The sequence below is a fragment of the Schistocerca americana genome, chromosome 4 (genome assembly GCF_021461395.2).
Source record: "Schistocerca americana isolate TAMUIC-IGC-003095 chromosome 4, iqSchAmer2.1, whole genome shotgun sequence".
Taxonomy (NCBI): Eukaryota; Metazoa; Arthropoda; class Insecta; order Orthoptera; family Acrididae; genus Schistocerca; species Schistocerca americana.
The window spans coordinates 143,361,601-143,383,940 of record NC_060122.1 but is presented as its reverse complement, the minus strand read 5'-3'; the positions used below and the strand labels follow the sequence as shown (position 1 = coordinate 143,383,940).

At 42.5% G+C, this 22,340-nt stretch overlaps 1 protein-coding gene across 1 annotated transcript; it reads left to right on the top strand.

The window, feature by feature from the left end:
- Window positions 1–3,054: 3,054 nt before the first annotated feature.
- Window positions 3,055–16,490, top strand: LOC124613039 (fucose mutarotase-like). Its single transcript, XM_047141608.1, has 4 exons — window positions 3,055–3,199; window positions 8,991–9,130; window positions 13,977–14,155; window positions 16,241–16,490. The coding sequence occupies exons 1-4, from the start codon at window positions 3,115–3,117 to the stop codon at window positions 16,290–16,292; spliced, it is 456 nt and encodes a 151-aa protein (XP_046997564.1). The 5' UTR covers window positions 3,055–3,114; the 3' UTR covers window positions 16,293–16,490.
- The last annotated feature ends 5,850 nt before the right edge of the window (window positions 16,491–22,340 follow it).

The following is a 22,340-nucleotide window of genomic DNA, read 5'->3' as shown; positions in this document are numbered from 1 at the left end:
CTAACGTGCCAGTGGGACATAATTTGGCACGATGGCCCTCAGAAGAACATCCAACAACTCTGCCAATCAATGCCAAGCACAACTGCTTGCATAAGAGCCGGAAGTGGAACAACACGGTTTTTTCCTTGCTCAATTTGTGAACTTCTTTCTCTTGAATAAATCATCCAACTTTTCTGAAATTGTAATCATTCGTCTGTCTGTGCATGTACTGTACATCTACCGATTTCTATCCCATTCGGGCAATTCCTTGATTGGTCGTCACTTTTCTTGGTGTATTTTGGAACTTTTCGTCGGTCGAAACACGCAGTCTTTTCCGTCATTGGCTAGAGAGTTTCCGATACTGGGAAAGACAGCACAAGTTCGGTAATAACTAGCGGGGACACACATCTTTGTGCAGGGAGAAAACACTTCATCTTAGGCGGGGAAACTGGAGAGCACACATCATCTTAGACCAGGCAGGCAGAGATAACATTTCATGTTAGGCGGATACCGAGAACTTTACGACTTTGGAAGCTCAGTGGCCTTCCTCGCCTCCATCTTTCAGAGTTGGGACCCTGTCGGAAAACTGACGCAAACGGCGTGGTCTGCGTCAAAGTTCGCAGTCACCACTTCAGTCAACAACTACGGCAGACAGGCATGGTGAGAATGTGCAGTAACTGCGTTCGTCGAGACGAGGGGATCGCAGATTTGCCTACCTGGAGACGTGTTTAACTTAATACACACTGGCAGCTTGCCTGACTCACTACGCGCTTAGGTGAGGGAACAGGTGCTTTCGCATCACTTTCTGGGTCCTTTATTTCTGGTCTGGTCTTCCATTAGCAATAACTGACGTCTACGTTGGGTTTTTTCATCATTTTATTCGCAATCTTATTTCTCCCCCACTCATGCCAAGGTCTTCACAAGTCCTTTTCTGAAACCCATTGAATCACAGTGCGTTCTGTGCTGACTCTTAATTCAGTCCAAGTTCATTAACGAACTTTCGCAGTTTTGTAACAAATTTAAGTAGATGTGAGCTTCTTTCATTCCATAACTTGATGAAACCCTTCTTTAATACATCTATGTGAACTAAGGTCCCATGTTAAAATGTTTCTTAGAACCACCACTTTCGTCAGCCCAGATCGCATTAGTTTCCGTTGCGCGACTTTTCATTAAATATTTTCATATGATTTCATGGGTGGTGCTATCTGTTCGCTGATTAGGTTACAGGCCTGGGTATGCTGAGCACCCAGCCGTAGTCTCACATCATGTTGTATATCCAGCGCTTTGTTTTTGGAAAAGCAAGCTAATGACGTAGGAAAAGAAGAATGTACGTGTCTGAAATTGTGCGTAAGCGTGAAACGCATTTACTTGTCATATAATTCGAACTCCAACCTTTCTTACCTTTATTCTAAAACTTTGCACATACGTCGGCTGATGCTCGTCGCTGGTTTCTCAATATAGTCCATGAGGAATTTTAAAAGCAGAAGGAGCACTTTAACGTGAAGAAAAGCTACCATTTATACTTTTGCTATTAGCACCTAGAGACATTAACTGTTCCGCATTTCAGTAGCTACTATGTCTCTAATAGCTTCTGATGTCGGTAGTGACACACTGGTTGACTCTGTGATGATGTTACTAACCTTCAGAGATGATGGAGAAGGGTAAAAGTATGAATTTAGAGTCTAGTTCGGAAACGACCGAGAGAAAAGTTATAAGCGAAAATCGCTCTGATTCCTCTGACTGTGAACCTCTTGTAGTGTAAGCTCTTTGCTTTCCATATTTTCGAAAGAGGAAATATGGTCTATAGCGAGAAAAAATGTTCAGTGAATATGTGCTCTGAAATGCATAGCACAAGAACTATGAGTGCTGAGCAGAAGTGGTTCACAGTAGCAAGGGATAAAAAAGTGCTAATAGCTCTTACGGTATGCATTTTAGAGCTCATGTTTATTGGACTTTTTTTCTCGTTATGATCCATGCTACATCCTTTCAAAACATGTAAAGAAACAACTTGCAGAACGCAACTCACAGCAACAAGCTCCACTGTCGGAGGTATCAGAACAATTTTCGCTTACAACTTTCGACTCGGTCGTTTCCGAATCAGGGCTCCTGACCTCAAGTTCATACGTTTACCCTCCTCCATTATGCCTGAAAGTTGTAACGTTATCATGGCATCACTCTTTATGTGAAGCAATTCAAAGATTTTATTAAAGTACACGAAAGGAAAATAATTAATTATTATGTTATCACATCAAAAATCTCTAAAATGGCAGTGATGCGTAAGCTGTACAATTATAGCCACCACAGACGTAAGCAATGCGAATGGTCAGGTCTTTCGAATATTTTCAGTTTTAATAAGCATAATATATACATACTCGTATTAGTTTACTTTCAAGGAAATGTACTGTCCTGTTTCTTTTTAATAAAAGAAAATACCAAGCTTGCGCTTATTCACTCTGTCCCGTGGTGATGGAGCATGTAATGAACTATCGTCTCTTTCACGTCTCCAGTATGACCTTCGAATGCTTTGGCAATTTTCTGTCAGTCATATTTATTTCTGTCCAGTATTTGTCCTTCGGATTTTTTGGACCTCAGAAGCACCTACGACGTCCACATTCTTCTATCACCAACATTAGATTCACTTCAGACCACTCCCTCGTTAAAGCAACAGTCAGAAAACTAGTTCATAGTTCACACGCAAAACAACAGACGATTGTTCCCTGTACAGCGGAAATGAAGAGAACGCAAACTTCCGTGGATGGTTCAACAAAAGACCGACAACCAACAGAACATGCGCGAGCACCAGTGAAGCGAACCCAACAAGACCGAATGCTGCTCGCTCACTTACCGTTTACACCTGAAAGAAACTCTCTTTCACTCCGGTGTTAGCCAGGCTTTAGAGTTGTTTCGCATTCAGTAGCGCTGCACACATAACACAATTGCTGTCGGCAAGATCACTGACGGCCGGCTGTCTCTGATACTCGACCTCGGCCGGCTGCAGTAGCGCAAGCTAAACTCTGCCTGGCCGGAGTGGAATGTCTGTGAGACGCTCCTTGGCTGCTGATACGCTGGGAAGGTCGTCTGAAGGCGACCTGAGTTAGTTGCGTTAGGACACGAGCGGTTGCGCGACACACCGCAATGGGACGGCTTAAGGGAATTCCCACCATTATATCTCCTGAACTACTGCATGTCCTAGCCTGCATGGGCCACGGAGATGAAATAGGTAAGTCACGTACTCTTATTATCATAATATCTTCACGGTTACATCGCAGTTTCCTTAAGGTAAAGGTACGGACACTGTTGTCACAAGAGGAGAATGCACGTGTCCCACAGGATTGATTGCACGAAACGACACACAAAACGACGTAGCTGCCGCGTCTTTTTTCGTTCGTGTTGTTTGAAAGTGAGAGAACGGTTCATCCTGCCGTTATTTTTGTGGCACTTAGTATCGCTTTTCCCTCTCACAACGTCCGCAGCTCGTGGTCTCGCGGTCGCGTTCTCGCTTCACGAGCGTGGGGACCCGGGTTCGATTCCCGACGTGGTCAAGGACTTTCGCCTGCCTCGAGATGACTGGGTGTTCGTGTTGTCTTCATCATTTGATCATCATTCATGAAAGTGATGACAATGGACTGAGCAAAGGTCGGGAATTTGTACGGTCGCTGATAACTGCGCAGTTGAGCGCCCCACAAACCAAACATCATCATCATCATGATCCCTGTGACGAAAGCTTTATGTCTGTAAAATCAGTCAGGTAACACTCTGCTTGGTACGCAGCGTCACACTGCGGTTTCCCTTGCAACTGGGTGGGTGAACCCGCTCCAATGTGTGAGAAACTGTCAGTTACCCCCAAACCGCAATTTCTTAAATAATCCAGCTGCAATGTTTAAAACAACTTTAGACGTCTGATTATAAATGAGCTAATGCGTTAAGTAAAACCTTTATGGTAGAAGACACAGAACTCTAATTATGCAGGTTTTATTAGTTTCACAATAGTTCCCAAGTACAGGATGTCCATAAAGAATGTCCGCATTGCAATGAAGTGTTTTAAGCGTTTAATTTAGGTTATTTACAACAAATCACACATCAAACTAAAATAGATTAACCTAGTGTTGCTTACTAACGTTGAATATATGTATCTTCAGTTATATGGTATACATCCAACCTAAAATCGAATGATTCTCGCACTTTGGTTAAGTTTGTGCTAAAAAAATTAACACAGTGTACTAAATGGTGGAGTGGGCAGAGGGAGGGCGGGGGTGGTATCAGACTGCCCCAAACTAAAATTCATTATTAGACCATTGGACATGTACAGAAGCAAAAGTGGTCGGATACAGTAGCACAGTAATGGAAAAAGAATAACCTTTTACAATACGAATGTAATGGATAAAAAGTATCTTTTGTCGAAGGTTCTCGGGAGTACTGCCGGATCCAGTCGTTGAAGGTCCACGATATTTCGGCGAACAACCGTTCCGCCATCAGCAGGTGGTGCTGGCACAATGAAGTGTTTGCTGCGTGCTGGCAGTATTTATACCTGGCGGTCCAGAGTTTGGTCCTTGCCGCTAGCAGCGCCGTGCCCTGTTGCGTGTGTGTGTGTGTGTGTGTGTGTGTGGGTGGGTCGGTGGGTGGCTGTGTGGGGGAGGGGGGTTTGAAGGAGTGGCCGGGGGGGGGAGGGGTGCAGCTGCAGTGTGGCGGGGGGGGGAGTCTCAGTTGTCTTCCGCCCGCCGTTCCTGTTGCTTCTCCCGTGCCGATGTCAGGTCCTGCTTTGATGGAGCTTAGTACTTGCATCCATGCCTCGCACAGCTGGAAGTCCGTTCCTCTGTTGATTAAATAATCAGTCACAAGGATTTCAGTTGCTTCTATGAAAATGCACAAGGTGGGGGGAGCGGGGGGGGGGGGGGGGGGGGGCACACAATTAAACTTTAAACAGAAATTCACGTTGAACTGAAATTAAAGATTCACTCTTAGGAAACTGCAGAACACAAAACGTTTTACACCCAGGAGTCGCCATTTTGGCTATGTGACTTATGTGGCGCTGCAAGCGGGAGAACAACAAAGCAATACTCGTTCACGTCTAATCCAAAACTGTTTCTGTTACTCTTCTAATTGTGACCTTAAACCAACTCTACGACACTTGCAGTTGTACTGTTACAATTTATAACTGGGACATTCTTCTACGGACACCCTACATACCGTTGGTTATTTCCTTGCTTTCGTCCATTCTGTTAACTAACGATGAGTTTGTGTAGAACTAAACAAATAAACCTAATTTACAACACATGAAGTTAGATTTATAGTCGTCCTTTAAACAACCGTACAGTGGCGCCGATAATAGAATAAAATCGTGTCGATTCCTCACAAAAGAACCTCCCCATCGCACCCCCCTCAGATTTAGTTATAAGTTGGCACAGTGGATAGGCCTTGATAAACTGAACACAGATCAATTGAGAAAACAGGAAGAAGTTGTGTGGAACTATGAAAAAATAAGCAAAATATACAAACTGAGTAGTCCATGGGCCACATAGGCAACATCATGCACAATGTGAGCTCAGGAGCGCCGTGGTCCCGTGGTAGCGTGAGCAGCTGCAGAACGAGAGGTCCTTGGTTCAAGTCTTCCTTCGAGTGAAAATTGTACTTTATTTATTTTTGCATAGTTATTATCTGTCCGTTCGTTCATTGACGTCTCTGTTCACTGTAATAAGTTTAGTGTCTGTGTTTTGCGACCGCATCGCAAAACCGTGCGATTAGTAGACGAAAGGACGTGCCTCTCCAATGGGAACCGAAAACATTTGATCGTAAGGTCATAGGTCAACCGATTCCTCCACAGGAAAACACATCTGATATATTCTATACGACACTGGTGACGGCATGTGCACCACATGACAGGAATATGTTGTCGACCCACCTAACTTGTACACTTGGCGATTCTTCTACCTTGCCCAATTTAGGTTTTCTTGTGGATGTGATAATCACTCCCAAAAAAAGTGATGAAAACATAAGAGTTTGTCACATAAACTGAAAATGAAAATAAAAATTTTCACTTAATGGATGATTTGAACCAAGGACCTTTCGTTCCGCAGCTGCTCACGTTACCACGAGACCATGGCGCTCCTGCGATCCTATTGTCCTTGATGTTGCATATGTTCCCATGAACTACTCAGTTTGTATATTTTGCTTACTTTTTCACAGTTCCACACAACTTCTTCCTGTTTTCTCAATTGATCTGTGTTCAGTTTTTCAAGGCCTATCCACTGTGCCAACTTATAACTAAATCTGAGGGGGGTGCGATGGGGAGGTCCCCTTGTCAGTGTTTATGACGTCATACCTTCTGAAGTGAGTGTCGTGCAAAGACATTTGCAGGTGCATTCAGTGACATATGTTGCGAACAGAGTCGGTAGTAAAGAAATAAAGATTAAAACGTCATGCCTGAGGCTGATGTACTGTGCGAACAGTGAAAATTTAGTAAGCGCTGGACTGTTTTCCTTTCTTAGTTTTATAAAGAGTGTGACCGAAAAGTAGTTTCGAAAAGGTTTGACTCAACATGTAAAGTTTGGTGGAAATCGCTATGTGATTTCATTCTCATATACTAGATTAATATACTCTGGGTAATTTCTGTAGGCAAAATTATGCTGCCTGCTGACATATATACAGGTTCTAAAGTTATTACTAGAGTTATTGTGTTAAACCTTTAACCCAAGAATATGCCTCTTACTATGCACATTATGAAAGCTTTCTACATTTGGCAGTAATTGTATGAGATATTTAACAACGAAATTTTGTGGCAGACCAGGACTAAAACGAAGCATGCCTTAAAGACTGACTGAAACTTTCGCTGTCATTGATCTTTCTAGCACGAGGTATGTGGGGTTTGCGTCCCATTCTGGCCCAAAAGTTCGGTTGTCACTGCACATCAATACAAAGAAGTTTCAACGTATCTGATCGGTTGTCACTGTTATTATTTAGCATCACTGACTGTTCATTGATCAGGTCGAGCGACATCTGTTGATTTCACCTCGGCAGATTTAATTCCTTTCCTGTACAATGTAAAAGTGAACTTAACGGTATCAACGACTGTTGGCAACAACTCACGTAATGAACGATGGGAAGTGAATGCGATGAATCGTGAGTCGGTTACCGATGGACAGTCGTAATACAGGGTCACATATGGCGAGAGTTTCTTCAGCTCGTCTTCGTGCTTGCCAAACCCCTTAGCCATGAAAGTCGCCGGATCCCTGCCGAAATCAGAACGTTTGGAGCATCGTGGGCAGGGCCCTCGAAACAGATCGGTATTTTGACGATCTAAACCGCCAATTAGACAGAATTTGGCACTATATTCCTCAGGAGAACATATAATTACTCTGTGAATCAATGTCAAGCCGAATAAATGCTTAACTAAGGGCCAGAAGTCGATAAACATCCTTGCTCTACTTGTCAAGCTCTTTCTGTTGAATAAACCATCCAGTTTTCCTGAAACAATCATTTATTTGTCTGTGCACGTAGATCAAATGTACCGATTTCCGTTCCATTCGGTTAATTGAGATGGTGCGTCATCTTTTTGTCTTGCAAGGAGAGTTCCCAGCGGTGTGATAGACTTTTTGAAACTATCAGCACAGTACAAAATTGTTAAGGCTTTCGTGGCCACTTGTTGACAAACTGCCTATTGGCTTCGGTCTCGGGTTCTTCGGCCGACGTTCATCTAATGATTTTTCTGACGTTGATGTAGGTTAAGATCTCAGGTATCACACAGTGCAGGCATTCACCCTGGTGGGCCCTCGTTAGCGAGTAAATGACGAAAAAAGATATTCGGAATTTTGTGTGCTGAATAACAGATTCAAAATAGTCCCACTCTGTAGCCTGGCTATGTGGTGTAAGGGGTAGGATAACAGCTTCGCATGTAGGAGTTTGTTGATACGATTCCCATCACATACATAATCTTTATCAAAATTACTTCGATTATAATTTTTATTCAATTACTTGGTTCAAAAGTAATTTTTATTTCTATTCCTTCGTCATATCATTTTAATCCACGTAAGAACTTTGTTCCCAAAATGTTCAAATGTGTGTGAAATCTTATGGGGCTTACACACTACATAACCTAAATTATCCTAAGGACAAACACACACACCCATGTCCGAGTGAGGAATCGAACCTCCGCCGGGACCAGCCGCACAGTCCACGACTGCAGCGCCCAAGACCGCTCGGCTAATCCCGTGCGGCTTTCGTTGCCAGATGTGCAATTTTTTTGCACAGTAATCGTCATACAAACATTTAAAACATAACCTGAATACCTATTGCACTATGGCCAAAATAACGCAGTTAAAGTTTCAGTCAGAGACGGATTAATAAGTTAAACAAAATTCAAGAAAAAAGTCAAATAGATATAATGAACGCAATAACGTGGACGGAAAAACAAGGTGATAAAGCAAAAGAAATTAAATCGAAATTAATACATGAAATTAATTAAAACACATGAACAAAGATTTCAGTTGAAGAAAGAATGATAGGAAGAAAAATGAGAGCAAATGAAGAAGTTGATATTATGATTAATATGGAATTTAAAAGATTAAATTTAAATCGATTAATTGAACAAAAATTATCTAAGTCATTCCGATAAAGATTTAACAATGAAACAAACTTACTGCCCCTGACAAGATTTGAACCCGTAATCGCCTGCAAAGGAAGTTCTTACTCTATCCAATCCACCACGCAACCAGACTCTATAACGGACGTTTTTTAAAGCTCTTGAATGACACACAAAATTCCCATTTGTTTCGTCAGCTACTTATAAACGAGAGCCTACCCAGGTGAATGGCTCCAGTGTGTGATACCTGAGATCTTAACCTACTAAAAGTCAAAAAGTCGATTGCACCGCTGGGGACGTCTCCTTGTTAGAGAGTATTTTCGTTTAGTATAGCTCTCTGTGACCAGTTAGGTCTTGAGTAGAAACAGGTCTTAGTCTGGCAGTCCCGACTGCGCCTACTGGTTCAGTGCTGTATGGTGACTTTTATTCTTTACAGTGTTCGCAGACGCCAATTTTCCCACCAGCCATATCTGCCGCCAGGGTCCCCGCGAGGTTCGAGCCGACGGCCACGAGATTCCGCAGCTGCTGGCAGCCGTCCTCCAGCTGATGCCTCTGGACCGCCATGTGCCCTACAGGGTGAGCCCATGTCCCGTTCCCATAAACACTAACCCTCTTCTCTGGTAACTTCAAACAGATCTACCATACCGGAATCCTACATGTGTGTGTGTGTGTGTGTGTGTGTGTGTGTGTGTGTGTGTGTACACACACAGCAAGTGTAAATATACTTCGGCGGTTTAACAGGAGTTGTTGCAAACTGGATGCGATATTGTCTGGGCAATACACATTGTGAAGGGTTGGCATAGCCGGCCGCGGTGGTCTAGCGGTTCTAGGCGCGCAGTCCGGAACCGCGCGACTGCTACGGTCGCAGGTTCGAATCCTGCCTCGGGCATGGATGTGTGTGATGTCCTTAGGCTAGTTAGGTTTAAGTAGTTCTAAGTTCTAGGGGTCTGATGACCACAGATGTTAAGTCCCATAGTGCTCAGAGCCATTTTTGAACGAAGGGTTGGCATAAATTTATAATCGGATCCTTCTATCTACCGCCAGATTCATCTACAGATATAGCCGAAAAGCCGTCCGGAGTGGCCGTGCGGTTCTAGGCGCTACAGTCGGGAACCGGGTGACCGCTACGGTCGCAGGTTCGAATCCTGCCTCGGGCATGGATGTGTGTGATGTCCTTAGGTTAGTTAGGTTTAATTAGTTCTAAGTTCTAGGCGACTGCTGACCTCAGAAGTTAAGTCGCATAGTGCTCAGAGCCATTTTTTTTTTTTTTTTTTTTTTTTTTTTGTAACCGAAAACTTCACAGAAAATCTAAGTTCACTAATACGTAAGATCCATATTCATACTGTCATGATTGGGGGAGACTTTAATAATCCAACAGTCAAATGTTTTTTTTTTTTTTAGTACTTTTGTGGTACTCCTGAATAGGGACAATTCGGCAGGGGAATGCAGTTATAGACAGTACACGCAATTTGAAATGAGAATAATTCGTAAAGTGTCATATTAACACAGTTTTTCTTTGAAGGTCGTACATTGACTGGAGGAAATAAGAGACTCGTAGGTCTACTGCATGTGTAAGAGTACATGTCATGTCATTTTCAAATAGACGTTGATCCCAGGCCAGTCACGTTGGGGACTGATGACCATAGATGTTAAGTCAAATAGTGCTCAGAGCCATTTGAACCATTAGAACCAGTCACGTTGTATGCCAGTATACATATATATACAATGTATTGATTAACTAGATAATAACCGAGCGAGGTGGCGCAGTGGTTAGACACTGGACTCGCATTCGGGAGGACGACGGCTCAATCCCGCGTCCCGCCATCCTGATTTAGGTTTTCCGTGATTTCCCTAAATCACTCCAGGCAAATGCCGGGATGGTTCCTCTGAAAGGGCACGGCCGACTTCCTTCCCTAATCCGATGAGACCGATGACCACGCTGTCTGGTCTCCATCCCCAAACAACCAACCAACCAACTAGATAATATCTGTGTCTTTGCAATTGTTGACCTTCATCTTCCAATCAAGTAATCGAGGAATTGCCAGGACCTCTTAGATTCTCGCATTAGGATATTTCTTGAATCTTCCAAGACGTCGTTTTTCTCTTCTGTGCCATCCTCTTTCCGGTCAGTGTTTCTTTACGTATTCGTTTCATCACCGACTCTTTGTGGTGAATCTCCTCGCTGGCCGCTGTGGCCGAGCGGTTGTAGACGCTTCAGTCTGGAACCGTGCGACCGCTACTGTCGCAGGTTCGAATCCTGCCTCGGGCCAGGATGTGTCTGTTGTCCTTAGATTAGTTAGGTTTAAGTAGTTCGAAGTTCTAGGGGACTGATGACCACAGATGTTGTCCCATAGTGCTCAGAGCCATTGTTTTCTTTTTTTTTTTAATATCCTGACTTCTTATTTTTCATAGCCCGAAGTGGGGTCACAACATACTTACTTGGAAGCTAACTGTGAGATTAGAGGTGACGCCGAGTTTTAGGCCATCCTTTTCTTGGTGCACAATGATAGCGAAGTGAAACTAGTTTACTGGTCTGCTTTCTGTTGCTTCTTGACGTGTTTGCAATGAACATAAAGAGGAGCATAGACATTAGTTTATTACATTATTTTATCTATTACGGTTAGAGAACGCGACAGATGTTTTCGTAAATTACGCTGTAGGAAATACTGCAACCAGCTACATGATTTTTAGAAATGGTTTAATTATACCGTTAGTGGTTCCGGGCCTGAGCCCAACGCCAGATGGTATCGTTGATTTCTTGCCAAGGTTTACCTTTGTGTCCTAAGATATAACAAAGCATTTGTGATTAAATAGTTACAAAAGTTTCTACATTTACGTCTTGAAATAGTTTGCAAATAACTAAAACTTCGTTATATTTTAGACAAAAATGTAAAACTTGCCAAGAAATTAACGCTACCGTCTGGCGGTGGGCTCCGGACCAAACTAATAACGGTACAATAGTATCATTTCTAAAAATCGTGGCCGCCCGGGGTGACCGAGCGGTTCTAGGCCCTTCAGTCTGGAACGGCGCGACGGATAGGGTCGGAGATTCGAATCCTGCCTCGGGCATGGATGTGTGTGATGTCCTTAGGTTAGTTAGGTTTAACTAGTTCTAAGTTCTATGGGACTGGCGACCTCAGATGTTAAGTCCCAGCCATTTGAACCATTCTAAAAATCGTGTAGCTGTTTATAGTATTTCCTACAGTGTAATTAATTTATAACTTCGGTAAATGTGAAACATAGGTGAGGCTCACTAGGTTCTGCGAGCAGTTACCAGAACAGACGTTATTAGGATTCGGGTATACGCAGTAACTTATGGTACTACAGACCACGAACCATGGAAGTGCCAGATTCTGTGTTGCTGATAGCGCTACAGACCACGAACCACGTAAATGCCAGATTGGACTACTGTAATGGAACCCGTAGATTCAGGCACACATCACAGTGACATTCACTTACAGACATAGGTATAAGAAGACAAATGTACTCATAAGTTGGAATCCAATAACCCTAGAGAGCTACGTACAGGCGAGCTTTGCGAGTCCTTCCTGAAGTGCAACCTTCATTGAGTATAATAGTCACTCACACAGTGTCTGCTGAATGCAGTTAATCATCCGAGGCTGTTTTCTGGAACTCTACTCTGTCTGGAACTCTTCTCTGTCCGCAACTCTTCTCGGTTTGGGACTCTACCTGAAATTTGAGGATCTCTACATGCATTTTGGGGTGTTCGCTTACCGATGGTACGTGACTGCGTCGCTTTTTACCTCTAATTCGCAATCAGTGAGCGTGAAATCTGAGGTCTCTCGATGCGTATGACCTCTTAATGGACTGACGAAAGTGGCTTACACTGTACGTATCTAATTAACAAGGCTTACATCTAATATTCATACTCAGATGGTTTTCCGTTTTTTCTGGCAACCCGACATGAATGGTCACTACATATCTTATTAACCCACGGCGATAGTGTGCTGAATAATATAACTCAAGGTAATTGTTGCAGTCGCAGCTCCTACTTACGTGGAACTGGTCAGTAGACAGAGAACAAATAGTGAAACTCTGACTCTACTGAATTTGAAGTGTAAAACTGATTGTGCACTAGGAGAAATTTCCATTTACGATGTCGTTATGGAGAGCGCCTGTAATATTGATGGTCGTCGTCTTGTCATTCTGCATAGGCTAAAGCGGAGTATACCGCTCGCGTTTCAGTTCTACACTGAAACGAACAAGAACTAGTTTCGTGGTCTACAGGCCAATCATTGTAGTCTGCCAACGCGTGCTTTTGGTCCACGCTACAAGACCGGTCATAAAACACAGTTGTGTTACATGATAACTATCAGGGTGGTGTGAGAAGCCATTTTCATTGTCATTAAAGACATTCTCCTATCGCTCTCTCTGTGAGTGCTCCCAACTATGCTTTTAAAACAATAATGGTTCAAATGGCTCTGAGCACTATGGGACTCAACTGCTGAGGTCATTAGTCCCCTAGAACTTAGAACTAGTTAAACCTAACTAACCTAAGGACATCACAAACATCCATGCCCGAGGCAGGATTCGAACCTGCGACCGTAGCGGTCTTGCGGTTCCAGACTGCAGCGCCTTTAACCGCACGGCCACTTCGGCCGGCTTTAAAACAATAGCTACTGTTAAGTGCTCACATTTAATGATATCCGTAGACACTTCACACACGCAAAAAGGCATGGTCATTGATTCCGTGAACAATGCTGAAGAATGCGAGCGCGTGTAATACACGAATTAAACTAGGATTACAAACATAAACAAATGTCTTTAAGATACTCTTAAAGGACATCGTTCAAGTCTGTGACTTCACTCAATTGTTGCACTGTCCTGCTGTCGTATATGGTGCTTCAAATCAGAAACTACCTTCTCAGGTATCAGCAGAGATCTCAACGCAGTAATCAGTGAGCAGATGATTCCGGGAGGTGGAATTAGCGATCCTCTTTGCTCCTGGCCCGTCAGAGATATGGGGCAGACTAGGATGCAAGCGAATGCCACTGGTTTGTTTACCTCAGGAAGCTGTACTGCAGAATATCGGCTAAGCAAGACGCCTGGGTTAGTTCCATGGGCTGAAGGTTCACTCTCAAAACAGCTGCATGAGCCTAACCTTCCAGGACCCCACCAACGCTCCCTCCTCGGCGGCGGTAGTACATATGACGTAATGAAAAAAAATCACTGTATGTGAAGTCGTATCGTTAAAGCATCTTGCAGTAAGCACCTTATCCTCCACAACTGTTAATCATTGTTTGAATACTGTTTTCAAAATTTATGAAACATTGGTTGTTGTCTGTCAAGTGTTCATGAGTAACAATCGTTCCCCAAACGTTAGTATGTAGTAATCACAGAAACATCCGTGATATCACGGAGTACAGTACATTTAAAGTGCAGAAATGTTTTCTGCACGCAGGCTGTCGTTATGGCTGTGGTTGAAGATGATGTGAAGAAAGGATTCCCCGCTACCATGCCCGTCTGGAAAAAGTACTGTGAGGAGATAAAGAAGGCTGGCGAAGAACCGCTGCTCCATGAAGAAGAACGCTTCCAGTTCTACGAGAGAGCCAAAAAGGCGTTCGCCGTAGTGCACACAGGGTAAGTCTTCGAAATCGGTGGCTTACTGTTGGTACTCAAGAAATAATGTTGCTAGTTCCCCCGAGAGGAACGGAAAAGTGTGTACCATAGTCTATACAGAGTAAGTCCTTGGAAGCGGCGAGGTACTGTTCCTGCTCATGAAATAACGCTTGCATTTGGACGGGAGGAAGACAAAGGCGAACGCCTTGTTTCGCAGAGGGTACGTCTTGGAAGCTGAACTGTTACTGCTCCCATTCAAGGAATAAAGCCTCCAGTTCCACGACAGAAACATACAGGTGTGCGCCATGGTCCACATATGGTAAGTCTCTGAGGCTTCCTGAGTACAGTTCTGCACACTGGCTAATAAGGACAGCTTCACCACAGAGCCCGTAGATTATTATGTGTTCCTCATTAGCGTTAGCTAAATCAAAATGCTTGACTTAACTGATTTTTACCTGTCTTTCACATCAGAAGCAATATCTACAGGGTGACAATGACTGAACTATACGAAAAATACGTAAATTAGTTACAAACTACGGCGTGCACACACTTTATTCAACATGTAAACGTCACTACAGATATTCGCATTTAGGTTATGACATGTTCGAAATGCCTGCCATCATTGGCGATGATGTGGCGCAGACGAATAGCGATATTGTGCATAACCTGCTGAAGTGTCGGATCATCGATGCTGTCGATGACCTTCTGAATGGCTGTTTTCAGCTCAGTAATGGTTTTGAGGTTATTGCTGTACAGCTTGTCTTTAATTCAGTCCCACAAAAAGGAGTCGCATGTGTTAATATCCGGAGAATATGGCGGCCAATCGAGACCCATGCCCCTGGGTACCCCTGAGTCAGAATGCGGTCCCCAAAGTGATCCTCCAGGACTCCTGCTCCGATGGGGTCGAATGCGGTCCCCAAATTGCTCCTCCAGGACTCCTGCTTTGCATGAAGCACATCTTGTCGAAATCAGAATCACTTTGGATAATGACAATAATGAGCATATGGCATTGGTGGCCGGGAGACCCCTCACGGGGCGGTTCGGCCGCCGCTCCACAAGTTCTTTAACGCCACTATGGCGACTTGCGAGTGAATGAGGATGAAATGATGGTGAAAGACACACAACACCCAGTCATATCGAGGCAGAGAAAATCCCTGACCCCGCCGGGAATCGAACCCGGGACCCCGTGCGCGGGAAGCGAGAACGCTACCGCAAGATCACGACCCCGCGGACGTCACTGTGGTTAATGGGGATGAAATCATCTTCAAAAACTTTCATGTACTGTGCCATCAAGGACTATCACACGGATTATTCCGTGACTGGACGTTGCACACAACACAGCGCAGTAAAGGTTTTGGAGTTATTGTTCTACACCTTGTCTTTAATTCAGTCCCACTAAAAGGAGTCGCTTGTGTTGAGGGTGAAGGGACTTCTCGATTGCGAAATGTGGATTCTCGGTCCACCCAAATGCGCCAGTTTTGCTTATTGATGAACCCAGCCAAATAAAAGTGAGCTTCGTCGCTAAATCAAACCATACGGCGCATACTAATTCCCATCATGCCCCGCGGCCAACCCTATATTTTGAACGTCTGACGCAGACTTTTCAGAAGATATGACGATTTTATTTCACTGAGTTCAATAATTGTCATCCCGTAATAACAATAAAATCATTTGTATGTTTTTGTCGTAATGGTAGTATCGAAAATAAGGCAATGGAGACAGGATGGTAGCTCCTTACGCTTAAGCAAACTTCAGTCCGGAAAGTCCACTAAACTAAATTATTTATCACGCTGTTGGTAAACTTCTGCTTCTAGACTGATTTACTCAAATACTTCTATAAAGTTATTTATATCTCAGTCTACGTTCACTGAATCATTATTCTGGTGTGCTACGAGTGATCGTTGAACAGTAGAAGTGTGAAAATTTACTGTGGGTTGCTGTAACTAAACTTCGCTAAATAAAACTGATATTAGACATGCGTGAAACATTAAAATAAAACATGTAGGAAAGCAAATTTGAGTATAGGTACATGTGTCTCTCATTCGCATTGTAGCCTATATTAAGGTAACAATTTTGATAGTGCAGCTTACGCCGTTTCTGTTGCAGGGAGACGTCTCTCTATGGAAATATCATTCTGAAGATGGGCGTAATACCATAGTCATCCGGACGTCGTGAAGAATATTGGTTACATTTTTCACCAAAGGATCGGTGTACACTTTTGAAAGCTGTGTGAAATTTTTCTTTATCACATATCTGCATTTGAAAAAATAGCATATGTAATTCACTGTTCTATAAATAAAGATATTAGTCACTTTTCTGTATGAAAAAATAAATACAAAAATGAAGTAAAATAGAACGAGAATCTGAAGATACAGTTAGAGTGCAGTATCTCAGCCGGACCTACTTTGCTAGTGGTCAGGGGAGGTGTTCGCTAGCAACACAATGAAATTCAACCTCATATCACAAAGCCAGGTACATCATTTCTTCATGAATTGTGTCAGTGAGCGACCTGTCAAGCTAAGCGATTGTTACCTAAATTTAGGTTTACTGATTTGATTATGATTAATTTTCTTTAACTACTTAAGAAGCTTCAATTATCATTGTGCAGTCTGTGATATGAAAGGTAAACTCTTCATCATTATCAGTAGTATACCTATAGTCGTTCCTGCGCAGTATGAGAAGAGTATGAAAAATGCTCTTCATAAACATTTAAAAACCAACTTTTGCTTACACAATGTAATTAATGAATTTGAGATACGTTTTGCTTGAAATGAAATTCACTTCGAGTAGTATTCTGAAAAACTTGAAAATGCGAAATTAAAGCAACCGCTCTACAGATGCAAGCGTTCATACTTCGATCTGCATACCACTTTTAGTGTAAGAGACAACGAAACCTCAGATTAATTATTTTCCACATATATGATGTTTGTTAAGTGTCGCAATGTTAATTAAAAGCTTAAAATGTCTGCAAAATACGTCAGTAGCACAAAAAGTGTAATATTTACAAGTATCACAAGGTTATTTTCCATATCATATCTGTCACGCTGATGTCTAAAACATGATTGTGAACTACCCCAATGCCATTTCATAGTTACAAATAATATTCTGAACAGACAACCTTTGCCTAAAATGTCGATACTAACCCGACCAGACAGAAACCACTTGTTAGCTGTAACACTAGACAAACGTGCACACTAACATGCAATTTGAACTACTGGAAAAATGTAATTAATTAGGATTACTCTTGGTGATGAAATTTAGTATAAGTAAGAGTAAGATGATGATCACAACAAGAAAGAAGGAGAGAGGAACAACTGGAATAACAATTGGTGGGAAACGATTGAGGAGAGTGGAGATTTTCAAATATGTAGGACACCTGATACAGGAAGATGGAAAAAATGACAGAGAAACAAACAAGCGGGGGAGAAAAGTAGAAGCATTTCGGAAGAGTGTCAGAAGATTGATATGGAACAAGGATGTACCCCAAATCAGTAAAAAGGTTATATACCGGTCATACTATGTACCGATCCTGGCATATGCATCAGAAAACTGGGTTATGAAAGGAAGAGAGAAAAGCAAAGTACAATCAAGAGAGATGAAATTCTTGGGAATCAGTATTGGAGTGACAGAGATAGACAGGTTAAGAATGAGAGGATCAGAGAGTTCATGAAGGTGAAACCATTACAGGAGGAGATAGAGAAATCAAGGCTGATATGGTATGGACACGTTAAGAGGATGGAGGAGAAGAGGATACCCAGAAGGATACACGAGATGAAACTGGAAGGAAAGAGACCAAGGGGAAGACCGAGAGACAGATGGCTAAAAGGAGTAGAGGAATGTGTCCAGAAGAAAGGAGAAGACTGGACTAACGTGAAGATGGAGGGAGAGATGGTGGCGAGACGGAAGACAATGGCAAAGCCTATGTTCCATACAGACCCTGCCTGAGGCTGGAAACTGTCCAAGATGATGACTCTTGGTGTAAGCTACACTGCACAGTACTCCACATCTACAAGTGTTAAAACAGTATCCAAATATGGAAAGTGAGTTGAAATTTCATTCTGATGTTCTATCATAAAAAATACTGTTGTCACCTAATCTTTCTCAGATCAGTATCACGATCACTTTAGTGGGAAACAGATGTTCTATCGCTATAAAATAAAGTCAGTCCCTAATACTGCATTTGAACTAGACATATTAGAAGTTAAGCATAAAACAAATTGCTGCACTATTTACCAGTTGGAACAATAGCATTCTTCAGCTATAATCAACTACTAAATAACTCCAAACTCATAAAAACACAATTTTAGGAAGGAATAAGGAAGGGGTTTTTACAATGATGTATCACTTATACTGTGGTACATAACAAGAACATCTGCTTTGCTTTAGTGCAACATGACCAAGTATGGTAACAGAGATGAAATGTCACTAAAGATGGCTACACTTCGTGGGCTACAGTTCTTTTCACCCTACTTGCATTCTTTTGAGAGGTAAGTGATTCGTACCCACACAGCGATTCTTTTCAGGCAGTGTACCACGTTTGGTTGAAATCGATTGCAGTGGTTTAGGAGGAGATGAGGAACACACATGGATGCATACATAAGAACACACTATGTGATCAAAAGTATCCGGACACCTGACTGAAAATGACTTACAAGTTCGTCCGCCCTTCATCGATAACGCTGGAATTCAATATGGTGTTGGCCCACTCTCAGTCTTGATGACAGCTTTCACTCTCGCAGGCGTATGTTCAGTCAGGTGCTGGAAGATTTCTTGGGAAATGGGAGCCCATTCTTCACGGAGTGTTGCACTAAGGAGAGGTATCGATGTCTGTCGGTGAGGCCTGGTACGAAGTCGGTGTTCCAAAACATCGCAAACGTGTTCCATGAGATTCAGGTCAGGACTCTGTGCAGGCCATTCCATTACAGGGATGTTACTATCGTGCAACCACTCGGATACAGGCTGTTCATTATGAACAGGTGTTCAATCGTGTTGAAAGATGCAGTCGCCATCCCCGAATTGATAATCAACTGTGGGAAGCAAGAAGGTTATTAAAACTTCAATGTCGGCCTGTGCTGTGATGGTACCACGCAAGGCGACAAGAGGTGCAAGCCTCCTCCATGAAAAACACGACCACTCCATAACACCACAGCTTCCGAATTTTACTGTTGGCACTACACATGCTGGCAGATGACGTCCATCGGGCATTCGCCATACCCACAGCCTGCCGTCGGATCACCAAATTGTGTACCGTGATTCGCCACTCCACACACCGTTTTTCCACTGTTCAATCGTCCAATGTTTACGCTCCTTGCACCAAGCGAGGCGTCGTTTGGCATTTACCGGTGTGGTGTGTGACTTCTGAGCATCTGCTCGACCATAAAATCCAAGTTTTCTCACCTCCCGCCTAACAGTCATAGTACTTGCAGTGGATCCTGATGAAGTTTGGAATTCCTGTGTGATGGTCTGGATAGATGTCTGCCTATTACACATTACGACTCTCTTCAACTGTCGGCGGTCTCCGTCAGTCAATAGACGAGGTCGGTCTGAACGATTTTGTGCTGTACGTGTCCCTTCACGTTTCAACTGCACTATCATATCTACACTGGGAACCTAGGGATGTTTAGGAGTGTGGAAATCTCGCGTACAGACGTATGACACAAATGACAGCCAATCCAATGACCACAGTCGAAATCCGTGAGTTCGGCGGAGCGCCCCATTCTGCTCTCTCACGATGCCTAATGATTAGGGGACCTTCAGATGAAACATTTCGACATTTAAAGTGTCTGTATTACTCATTAAACCTCACTCTACTTGCATATTGGCACAACTGATGAATGTTTTCGAATAAGTAGCACTTGTTAATGGCCAAAGTTCGAGTGCAGCTCCATACTTTGAAGGCATAAGGATCTTTAGACAAATCTATGTCCTCGTCTAAATATTCTGTATTACTTATTAAAATATACGTAACTTGCTTATTGGCAGACTTAAATAAATTATAGTTTAATAAACGATCGTAATTCGATCTAAGTATATTAAAGTCGTCTAAATGTATGGAAATAGGCGGGAACACACATATACGAACTATTGGTAATCTTACAGCCTATTGTCAGCTGAGAATCAGCAAAGTAAACCAAATTATTTCAATGTCAAAAACTCGTTTGACATAAAAGTCCATCAAACACTATAGTGACTTTAACTTCATCATGGAGCTTAAAACGTTGTATCTTATGCTGTTACATGCTGGAAAATTCTTTTCACTTCATCTATAAAACATATTAAACTATTGTTGCCTTTTTAAAGTAAGTGATGATTACAGAGAGACAGAGAGAGAGAGAGAGAGAGAGAGAGAGAGAGAGAATTTACACAGCTGTACAAATCACAGAGATGATATCAGCTTCTCGAAAAAATTTATATATATATATATATATATATATATATATATATATATATATATATATAATGCATGTTTTATACTCATAGTACACTTTACATTTATTCTTACATTCCAGTGGAAGTTTACATGTCTGTTTAGCAAGTCACTGTTTTAGCCACATGTGTTTTGGCATGAAAACAGCATTGGTGCACATACTTTAGAGACCACAAACATGTTTTACATACCAGTTTGGTACACACACACACACACACACATATGTTCTCAGCCCACAAGTTTATTTACCCTCTTTCTCACGATCCAGTGGCAACATACTGCTCAACACTGCGTAATGTTAAGTGTCACTCATTGAGTACCTCATATTAACTTAATCATCGTATCTGTTTACGAAGTGCGATGTTTAAAAGGGAATTAAGACCAGAAACAGTTTGCAATGACATTCAACTGCCCCTTGTAAGCTAAATAGGTGATTGGGAATATCCATATACAACTGGTTTGAGACTTGCTAGAAAACAGGGAGGGGAGGCCACTGAAAAATTATTGTAAGTGATCAACACTTAGAGAAAAACTGGCAGTTGACTATAAACATAATTAAATGTTATTTGACACAAGTAAATACACGAAGAGCTGTGATACCATTTCAATACTCTATAGTCGGCAGGTTAGTGGTCTCACTCAGTCATTAAATATGTAAAAGTATCTACCTGGAGTGCTTTGTCACCTACAAAAATTAGCTGTAGTGAATGTAGGTACCAGGTTGAATTTTATGGGTAGCATCCTAGAAAACTGACATTCACCGGCCGGCTGTTGTGGCCGAGCGGTTCTAGGCGCTTCAGTCTGGAACCACGCGACCGCTACGGTCGCAGGTTTGAATCCTGCCTCGGGCATGGATGTGTGTCATGTCTTTAGGTTAGTTAGGTTTAAGTAGTTTTAAGTTCTAGGGGACTGATGACCTCAGATGTTAAGTCCCAAAGTACTCAGAGCCTTTGTTTTTTTTTTTTTTTTTTGGCATTCACCCATATTAGTTACAAAACATCGTTCAGCAAACGGTTCGGAATATTCAACAATTTCAAGAGAGAGTGTAGACCCGACGGAGAACTACACGGATCATGGAAGATGTGTTTAGTCATGGTACTGTCACAGAAATTCGCAACGAACTCCGGTGAATGATGCTGAGGCAACACTCCAATATGAGTCAATAAATATATGAAAGATGCAGTTTGCGTATTCTCCACAATGGTAAAATTACCAACACTCGAACTCGAGACCACAACTACGGGGTGGACAAAATAAAACTGGCCCCAAAGATATTTACAATGATACATATGGCAATTACAATCAGCCGGATGCAGAATTGACTCTTGTTATAAACATCACAGGAGATGCTGGGAATTGCTATCGCTGACGTCGATGCAGCACTGTTCTCGATTCGTCAAGCTGTGAGACATGATTAGCAGTTTTGCCGGAGGGATAGTAGCAATAATGTTTTGAATGTTCTGTTGCAGATCTTCCATTACGAGAGATTGTTTTGAGAACAGCTGACCCTTCATTTTTCCCTACAGGTAAAAATCACAGGGAGAAAGATCAGGCGATCGATGTGGCCAGGAATTTTTCATTTCAGGTTGTCCTGTCCTTATCGAACACCTGATGTATTGGTGACAAGGTTGTCAAGGCGGTGCGTGCTGTTGCTCACGGTTTTCAGTATTTCTTGTTCATTAACAAGGAGAAGTTGTGCGTCAGTCTTACAAATATTTTTACGAACCAGTCTATTTTTCCCACTCTGAACGTATAGACCCTCTAATAGGTTTCGCCCCT